Source organism: Moesziomyces antarcticus, assembly GCF_000747765.1.
Source record: "Moesziomyces antarcticus DNA, scaffold: scaffold_v10003, strain JCM 10317, whole genome shotgun sequence".
NCBI lineage: Eukaryota > Fungi > Basidiomycota > Ustilaginomycetes > Ustilaginales > Ustilaginaceae > Moesziomyces > Moesziomyces antarcticus.
In genome coordinates, this window is record NW_014639007.1 from 92,943 (window position 1) to 102,019 (window position 9,077).

At 59.2% G+C, this 9,077-nt stretch overlaps 3 protein-coding genes across 3 annotated transcripts; 2 read left to right on the top strand and 1 right to left on the bottom strand.

Annotated features, from left to right (window-relative positions):
- Positions 1-294: 294 nt before the first annotated feature.
- On the top strand, positions 295-1,905 carry PAN0_003c1493 (uncharacterized protein; the record flags this gene model as incomplete). The annotated part of the gene is made up of 1 exon (XM_014802452.1): positions 295-1,905. The coding sequence occupies one exon, from the start codon at positions 295-297 to the stop codon at positions 1,903-1,905; it is 1,611 nt and encodes a 536-aa protein (XP_014657938.1).
- A 302-nt stretch (positions 1,906-2,207) lies between these two features.
- PAN0_003d1494 (uncharacterized protein) lies at positions 2,208-3,413 on the bottom strand (the record flags this gene model as incomplete). The annotated part of the gene is made up of 1 exon (XM_014802453.1): positions 2,208-3,413. The coding sequence occupies one exon, from the start codon at positions 3,411-3,413 to the stop codon at positions 2,208-2,210; it is 1,206 nt and encodes a 401-aa protein (XP_014657939.1).
- A 2,264-nt stretch (positions 3,414-5,677) lies between these two features.
- On the top strand, positions 5,678-8,676 carry PAN0_003c1495 (carnitine acetyltransferase; the record flags this gene model as incomplete). The annotated part of the gene is made up of 6 exons (XM_014802454.1): positions 5,678-5,965; positions 6,023-6,127; positions 6,233-6,891; positions 7,029-7,088; positions 7,202-7,457; positions 7,525-8,676. The coding sequence occupies 6 exons, from the start codon at positions 5,678-5,680 to the stop codon at positions 8,674-8,676; spliced, it is 2,520 nt and encodes an 839-aa protein (XP_014657940.1).
- Positions 8,677-9,077: the final 401 nt, after the last annotated feature.

Consider the following 9,077-nt stretch of genomic DNA (forward strand, 5'->3'; position numbering starts at 1 on the left):
GTGGCTCGAGCCTTCCGTCGCTTTCTCGGACAGTCGCGATTCGAACACTTCTAGCTCCCCTTGTGGACACGGAATTGCAGAAGAGTGGCTTGAGCCTTCGAACGTCTTCTCAAGGCGCCCTTGTGCGAACCAAGCTTGCACTTGTCAAGTATAAAGGACGACCTCAACTTAGAGAAGAGCCGGCCACCGCCCTCCTCTTCCTTACCCCTCTTCCTTACCCCTCTTCCTTACCCCTCTTGACCCTTAAGTCTGCTCGATCGGTCACGTTGTGATCGTCCCTTGGTCGCGTCCATCATGAACGCCTCCCAGTATCTCGACTTGCCGTACACGGTCGCATCCCTTCACCGTCGGACCGATCCGCAGTCGATGGCATTCCTTCATCGCGGCCTGACGCAGGATCAAGTTCTCGTGGCGCTGGCGCATACCATATATCAGCCCGTACCCAGTCGCATGCGCGTCTATCTCTGCGCCAACCAGTTCGAGGTGGTCCTCACACTCATCGTCTGCGGGATCATGATCATCCAAAAGCGCAGCTATAGCGACGTCTGGTTGATAGCACGCCGTCGGTCCGCGTACGGAACGTTCTACGTCGCCAATGCCCTTGTCACGCTGATCATCGCCGTCGCGTTGTACCTCTTCGCATGGGGCATCGCCTGCGTTTTTAACGTCACTTACAGCTTTGCAAAGCTGAGCGCGCTCGAATGGTGGTGGTCCATACCGCTCCCTTGGTACCCTCTGCTTGCTGGCTCGTACATCAGCATGCACGGCTTTATCCTTGGGTGCAGTCCTGCATCGCCCCTCTCTATCAATTCCGGCTCGAATTCATCCAATGGCCGTCGAAAATGGTACTTCCTCGGCGTACCCAAGTCCCCCTTGGTCGTCAACCTGGCACTCTTCGTTCCTCTTGTCGTATTCACCATCACCACTTTCACCTTGGTCGGCTTCTCTGGAACCAGCTACTATCACGCCAAGCGACTCTCTCACCAGAGCCTGCCGGCATCGTTTCACAGCCACCTCCAGGAGGCTGCTTTCGAGCCGCACCGCTTTGGCAACGACTCCACGCTGGCAAGCGACGAGCTCATCTGGCATGCACGTGTCGTAGCAGCGGCTTATATCGAATCGCACCGATACGTATGCATCAACCTGGCCTTCTTTGCGGCCAGCGCCATTTTGCTGTGGATCCCGTGTATAGCGTACGGGACTCCAAACCTGCTCGTCCTGGTGGAACACGCTTGTTCGCGCTGCCCGGACCCGCTTCCGAGCACGTGCAACAGCTATCTCCGCAAGCTCTGGTTCCTGGTCACCAAGGGTAAGCCGACGTCGGAGAAGAGCACGGTGCACCACAACCTGGCGACGTGGAAGATGACGTTCCTGGCGCACATTTACGTCTGGATCCTCATCTTCTGCGTTCCTGCTTATGCGTGGATTCCGATGTATATTGTCGGTACTGCCTATCCGCACGTGGCGCTGACGGGCGATATCGTCCTCACCTGGCAGGTGGCCATCTACGCGGCGAGCGTCGTCACCACCATCTCGTGCACTTCGATCGCCATCTTCTCCACCGTGGCCACCTTGGATCCGGTCTTCCGCGCTGCTATCGGCTTCAACGTGATCCGCAACAACCAGCCGCCCATCGACATTACCGTTACGCAGCGCAAGAGCGTGCACGAAGATATTAGTCCACCTTTCGCCACCGTCGCGGGCGAGAACCCGCAGGCCTACTCGTTCAAGGAGATCCTCGGCTCTCGCGATTCGCGCACGGTCGGCCTCAAGCCGTCAGCAAGCACCTTTCGCAGCCTCAACGTCTCGTCGGATCCACCGGCGTACCCGTACAGCAGCGATTCGGCCATCTCTCAGCCCGAAATCCACGTCGACTATTATCCTGGCAGCCACTCGCCTGCCTAATCTTCCGCTCAACATCCCCGTTGCTGGTATGCATCGGAACGGTCTTTACTCGCACATTCTTTTCCGCCCTGTATCTGCCCCCTTTCCCGCATGGATATCCGCGCCTGTTCGTTAGTGCCGTTCGCTGGAATCCATCTGTTCTTGCCTTTCTGGGTTTGAGTTTGCGACTTGGCGTGGCGTTCGACTTGGGTCAGGCTTTGCACGAGCGTCTGAACCTCAGCCAGTCGGGTTGAGCGAGAACAGAGTCACATTACGAGAGAGTGAAGGAAGTCGCGACTCGAGTAGCTGCCGCCCAAGATGCTTTACTCCTCGCCATCCTCAGTCTTGACCCTCTTGAGGGGTCGCGAAGACTCTTCCTCCTGCTTAGGGGAGCTCGAGCCGGCCCCTTCAGTGTCGACGCTTGGTCCGACGCTTGGTCCGGCGCTTGGTACAGGAGCGTTGGCAGATAGGCGAGCCTCGAGCTGAGTGTTGAGAATGTTGCGAGCGGTCTCAAGGCAGGCCTCTTGCTCGGCGACAAAGCTATCCACCTCGGACTGCGCCACTGTGTCGTCGGTGCGCTGTTGAGGCAGACCTGTGACGTTTTTCCAGAGCTCGAGACCAGACTCTAGATCCCGCACGGCCTCGCGAATGTAGCGGATTTTTGAGCCGGAGACGAAAGTCTTGATCGCCCACATCACGCACTGGTGTCCCTTGAGTGTGGCATCCCACTCTTTGACGGATGGATTGGCAGCATTGCAAGCGTACAGAGCGCCGACCGTAGGCGACAGCACCATGTATGGCTGACCAGCTGCGATGTAGATGGTGTCGCCGGTTTTGAGAACGTTGAAGCGGGGACCTTCGAGCTCCCTGCGCATGAGACGGAGGCTCTGGTCCCAGGTCGGCGGTTGCAGCTGGAATGGCTGCATCACGCGCCAGTTTTTGTCGCTGACATCAAAAGTAATGAAGATCTTGGTGCCAGTGATGACGGTCGAGAACCCAGAAGTAAAGCCGATGTCGATGTGAGGAGCAGTAAAAGCTCCAGCGCTGTTTGCCATGACCGTGCGCTCCTGCTCCCTGCCAAAGTAGGCGAAGGGAGAAAAGGGGAAGGCAGGAAACATGGCAGGAGTGGGCTGACGAGGTCCGCAGGCAAGTAGGCCCCTGGGAGTCGTCATTGGCTTGGTCTGAACCGCGGTGTACGGACGGTCCTGGGGGTCAAAAGGAGCGCTGTTGGGCTGCGTGCAGCGCGCCAAAAACTTGGCAATGTCCACTTCGTCGTTGTTAGCCAGCGAGACACAGTCAAAGTAGACGACGCTATCGAGGCCTCCAATCAGCTCGCTATAGACGTGGCTCAGGTTTGGAGCGACGTCAAAGAGCGTTTCGAGCGTGTGACGCTGGCGAGGCGCAGCAGGTTGGAGTTGGCCATGCTGATCGCGGTGTTGGTCGATGAAGTCGATGAGTTTTCGACCGTTGTCAAAGACACTAGATCCATTAACCGGACCCCACAGCTTTTTGATTGCGCTGGGCGCCATCGTGAACAGAGAGAGAGGGGTGGTTGGAACGGGATGGTGGTCAAGAGTGTTGGTCTTGCTCGCGCAGTACTTGACTGCACAGCGAATTCATGCGCAGCGAGTTCATGCGCCTTGCTTCCCTCCACCTGCAAGAGCTGGGTGCGCTTCTTTCGGTTTGAGGCCCCGCTGCCAAAATGTGATTCCGTCAAGCGCGCCTGATTCATCTGCTGCGCGCATGAGCATCTCATCACTCTATCAATCATGTACACTTTCTCAGCAGAGTCGACTGTGTGTCCGTCATGTGCGCCTTCTCAAGTCACACATCTTTCTCAAGTCACACATCTTTCTCAAGTCACACATCTTTCTCAAGTCACACATCTTTCTCAAGTCACACATCTTTCTCAAGTCACACATCTTTCTCAAGTCACACAGCTCTGTGCGTATCACGACGGACATGGCGCTCGAACTCGAGCCTGCGTTCCAAATTCCGAGCATCGAACACCGAGAAAGGCTCGACGCTGCATCGACCGAGACTCTATCGTCGCCCCACTGCATTCGGGGTCGAGTCCAGCCAAAGTGACTGCACTCGACCTAGAGTCCAGCAGGGCATGAAAGAGTCTCGGTCCGCGCTTCTCCTTCTCTTCCGCCAACAGCTCTGCAGCTCTCGGATCCTGCCAATTCCGCTCCGCGCCTTCAAGGTCAGGGAATGTGATCTGAGCTAAGGACTGAGGGTCGGGCCTAGCCAGCGGAGGATTGAACTGAGCAACGGGCTGAACGTCTGGCTGGCCCTGCCAGTCCAACACCAGACTCTTCGCCCCCCCCCCCCCCCCTTCCAGTCCATCCCTCTCGAACACTTTCAGCACATGCGTCAGCAGAATGTCGCCCTTCTGTTGACGCCGTCTCTCCCCGCAGCCCTGCCGCCGCTCTTCAGCCGCTCTCGAAGCCGTCCGACCGCTCCTCTGTCGTAACGCCGCCGATCCTGCCGATCGTGCAGCACTCCATTTCGGAGCCCACCCCGCACCTCGGTCCGCAGACCACCCCGGCCTCCAATTCGCAGCACACTACGCAGCACATGACGTAGCCCAGTACGCAGCATAAGTTAGGCCATGCGCCCGTGGCTCCCCTCTACCATCAACCGGGACAGTCTGCTCGCCAATTCTATTTTGACGGAGGACAGTGCGCTCTCGGCGCTGTGGGACCGCTGCTGCAGCCGAACGGTGCGACCAGCTGACATCGAAATGATCAAGATCTAGCCCAACAATGAAGATACGGTCTGATCTTTACACGAGCTCACGATGGACTCGGTGTGTTCCGCTGTCCCGCTGTCGATCCGAAAAACACGGTCCGCACGCGCAGCTGTCGATTTTCCGCAACTTGTTCCTGGTTGTCCTTTTTTTTGGAATTTTTTTTGGCGCTTCCGCCGGCGCGTTATTTTTTTTGTGCCACGTTCCCGATTTCGCCATCCGCCGCGTCGTACCAACACCATATCATCCACCTCATCCATCCACGTCAGCGAAGAGCAAAAACATAGATGTTTCCCGAAGGAAACGACTCTTCTGAGCAGAAATGCCAACCATATGCTGGGGCAATGCTAATCTTCTCTGTATCGTTTATTTGTTAGATCATATGTCAAGCCCCTTGCGGGGCCGACGAGAGGGATGCGACGGGATGAGGTCGACTGTATGCATGCGGCTCTATGCGGATTAGGTAGGTGTATGCGGTCTTGCAAGACGAAAAGGCGAGCAAAGTGGGCGGATGGATCAGGTTTGCGGGTCTGAGACACAGTTTGCGATGGGGATGCGAGCTTGTGCGAGGTCCGGCGATCGACGAGCGGTGATTGGTCGCACAGCTTTTCTCACGACCAGAGCGGAGTGGGAGCTGGTCTAACAAATTGTATTTTTCACCGCGAGAGATGATGTGCGGTCCTGGATGGCAAATGTTTGTGTCTCATCGCTGTGCAGGTGATGTTGGAGAATCGTCCGCACTGACAGCGGCGAGTAACCCAAATGATCGGAGCTCAGGATACAGCGAGCGAGTCGAGCAGGCCGCGATGATTCGGTTTGTAGCACGAACGAGGCATGTAAGGCACGGAGAACAAGAGGGCATAGCGAGCAACACGGTGGTGGAGTTCCCACAGGACGGAGCGCACCAACACAGACATGAGAGGGAGCAACTACGGACGGCCACTGCCAGTTGCGAGGACCGCCCAGCACCGAGGCGAGTGAAGGTGTCGGCAAGCGCTGGAACCGGTCGGGCCGTTTTCACGTTCACCAGAGTGTCGGTGCATGTTTTTGAAAAATGCGGGTCGCATTGGCGCAGCGCAGCGCTCTGTCCCCGCACTCCTCTGCGCAGCGTCGAGTCTAGTTCGGCTCAGGGCTGCGGATCGACACCGGTTCATCTCGCTGCCGACCCCCGCCTTTCCTCCTGTTCCGCACTTCTCACCAACCACGCCCCGGCTTCCACGAGCGCCTCCCGTTGGCACGCACGAAGCTTCTCCGCATCCCCCGCTCGGCACAACCACACCCAACGCCCCGTCAACGCAACCTAGCAGACCAACACGCTGCGCTTCGTCGGTACAGTGCACCCGCCTTCCTTTCCCCTCCTCCATCTCCTGCCCCCTCCAGGTCTAGATCCTAAATCCATCCGCAAGTATCATCCGCAAGCGCCGCACGCTCTCGAGCACCTTCGAGATCGCCGCATTGATGTTGTTGAGCAGACAACGCAAGGGACTCGAGGTAAGTCCGTCACCGTCGTCACCGTCGTCATCGTCTCTTTCTTCATGTCGCTCACCACTCGCCTCTTCCTTGTCTTGCCTCGACGCTGGGCCACGCACGCAACAGCTTCTCTCTACTGGCCGCATCATCCCTCTTCGACCCTCGTACGAGCGTGTCCCAGTCCCGACACCTCGCCTCGCTCCTTCGTCGCGCACCTTCCACGCTTCGTCACCAGCCATGTTCGCTCTCACCCCCTGGCGCGGTGCGCCGGGCACGCAGCCCAAGACGTTCAGCCAGCAGAGGAACATGCCGCGTCTGCCGGTGCCTTCGCTGGAGCAGACGTTTGACAAGTACCTCAAGTCGCTCTCGCCCTTCCTGCGCCAGCTCGAGGAGCAAGGCAAGCTCGAAGGCAGCACGGCCGAAAAGGAGCTCGCCAAGCGCAAGCAGTGGATCAGCGAGTTCCTCGCCACCGGTGGCCTCGGCCCGAAGCTGCAACAGAGGCTCATCGACGTCGACCGCACCACCGAAAACAACTGGTTGGACGACCGCTGGTGGCTGCAAAAGGCGTACCACGAGTGGCGCGTGCCGCTCATGATCAACAGCAACTGGTGGCTCATGTTTACGCACGACAAGAACATGCCCGCCGACCTGGCAGAGCACAGCGGCCATGACGCCTATCCCGTCACCGGCCTCGGATCGCAAAACTGGAACGACGCAGCGTGGGGTATCCGCCGCGCCGCCTGGCTCACCTCGCGCTTCCTCCAGTTCAAGAAGCGTCTCGACGAGTAGGTGCTCTCACGTGTTCACGATACGCGTCGTCTGTAGCGTCTTGCTGACTTGTTTTGCTCCTTTCTCTCTTGCCTTCTCTTTCCCCTTCACTCCCACTGACCCCCCTGGACTTGTGTGCGGAATGACACGGCAGCGAGGACATCATGCCCGACTCATCCCGTGCCGGTCCGTTCTGCATGCACCAGTACACACGGTGAGTGACGAGCAGCGTGCTGACTCTGTTCCCTTTCCCCTTTCCCCTCTGCGCCTTTCGACGAACACCCTGACTGACACGACAGGTCGCTGGTTCAATCGACTCGCTCGCAGACTGTATGGCGTGACGCGCATCCCGGCGCTTCCGCACGACTGGAACACGGCGACGCCGCATCCTGCTGTGGCGCGCCACATTACGGTGATTGCGCGCGACAACTACTACGAGCTCGAGGTGGTGCGCAAAGACGGCACGCTGCTCGGCATCGACACGCTCGAAAAGGCGCTGTGGGACATTGTCGCCGACGCGCAAAAGGGCGATGGCGCCGGCGTCGGCGTGCTCAGCTCGGACAACCGCGACACGTGGACCAAGGTAAGTGCTGGCGTCTCGATGATCCTGCATAGCACGGCATGACTGACTGAACTCGATGATCTGATAGACACGAGAGCACCTGCTCAGCGTGTCGCCGGTGAACCGCAAGAGCATCAACTCGGTGGAGGACAGCCTGCTGTGCCTGTCGCTCGACTCGAGCGTGCTTGCGCTGTCGGCGGACCATCCTGCGCCGGCGCACGAGTCTACGCCCGTGTGGGTGGATGCGCTGGCGCGCAACTGCAGCGGTGCGGGCCGAGGTGGCCATAACCGATGGTTTGACAAGGCGCTCTCGATCGTCGTCGAGCCCAATGGACGCGCGGGCATCATGGGCGAGCACTCGCCATGCGATGCGTTGATTCCGAGCATCCTGTGCGACTATGCTGCGGCCGAGTCGTGCCCTCCGCCAGGCACCAATGTGCCTGCCGAGCTGAGCTCGCCCAACGAGAGTGCGGCGTGGAGCAAGCTCGAGTGGACGGTGGACGAGTCGACGCAAAAGTCGATCGCGCAGTCGGAGGCGGCGGCGCTGCAGGCTGCCAAGGAGTCGGACATCCGTACGCTTTGGTACGACGAGTACGGAGCGGACTGGATCAAAAAGGTGGGCAAGCACAGTCCGGATGCGTATCTGCAGATGGCGCTGCAGCTGGCGTATGCCAAGGCGCACGGACAGCAGGTGTCGACGTACGAGACGGCGTCGACGCGCCTTTTCAAGCACGGACGTACCGATGTGATCCGCTCGTTCAGCGACGAGGCGTACGAGTTTGTGCGCGGCGTGCGCGAGGGCAAGGACGCCAAGAAGCTCTATGCGCTGCTCACGGCGGCGACCAAGTCGCACAACACGCAGACGCGCGAGAGCTCGACGGGCAAGGGCATCGACCGCCACATGACGGGCCTGCGTCTGCTGCTGCGCGCCGAGGACGGCGAGACACCCGCGGTATTCTCTGACCCGCTGTTCGCCGAGTCGCAGTCGTGGCGACTCAGCACGAGCGGCCTGAGTGCAGGCGACCGCTTTGCCGGTACAGGCTTCGGCACCGGTTATCCCACCGAGTCGTACGGCATCAACTACCTCGCGGGCGCCCAGCTGCTCAAGTTTGGCATCGAGTCCAAGCACAATGCCACCACCAACTTTGCACGCTGCCTGGTCGAGGCACTGCGCGACATGCGCCGCATCTGCGAGCACGGCGGCCCACCGCCCGAGGCTACTCAGACGCCCAAGCTCTAGACGCAAGTATCATACGTTGCGATTTCATTTGCCTAGCAATTGCACCTCGTGGCTTCTTTTGGCGAGCGATTGTTTGTCTTGCATGAGTATCGGCTGTCGATCCGCTTCCATCAGTTTGTGGGGTGTGACTCGTCCTGCCCGCGGCAAGATTGAGCTCGAGACATGTGCGGAGCGCGAACAGCGGGTCAAGATCAAAGAGGGCGGAGGTCGGCCGAGGCATGCCCGCAGGTGCGGCCGCATACAGCTGGCAGGCAGGCAGACATGCGGGGGTCAAGCTATGCAGACACGCCGTGAAGAGCTCAGCCCGGCCAAAGTTCGGTCGATCTGGCAAGAATGTCGCCGCGCCTCTTCTGTGGGCCACCCCGCACTGCGTCAAAGTGCAGTTCAAAAAATGGGAACGG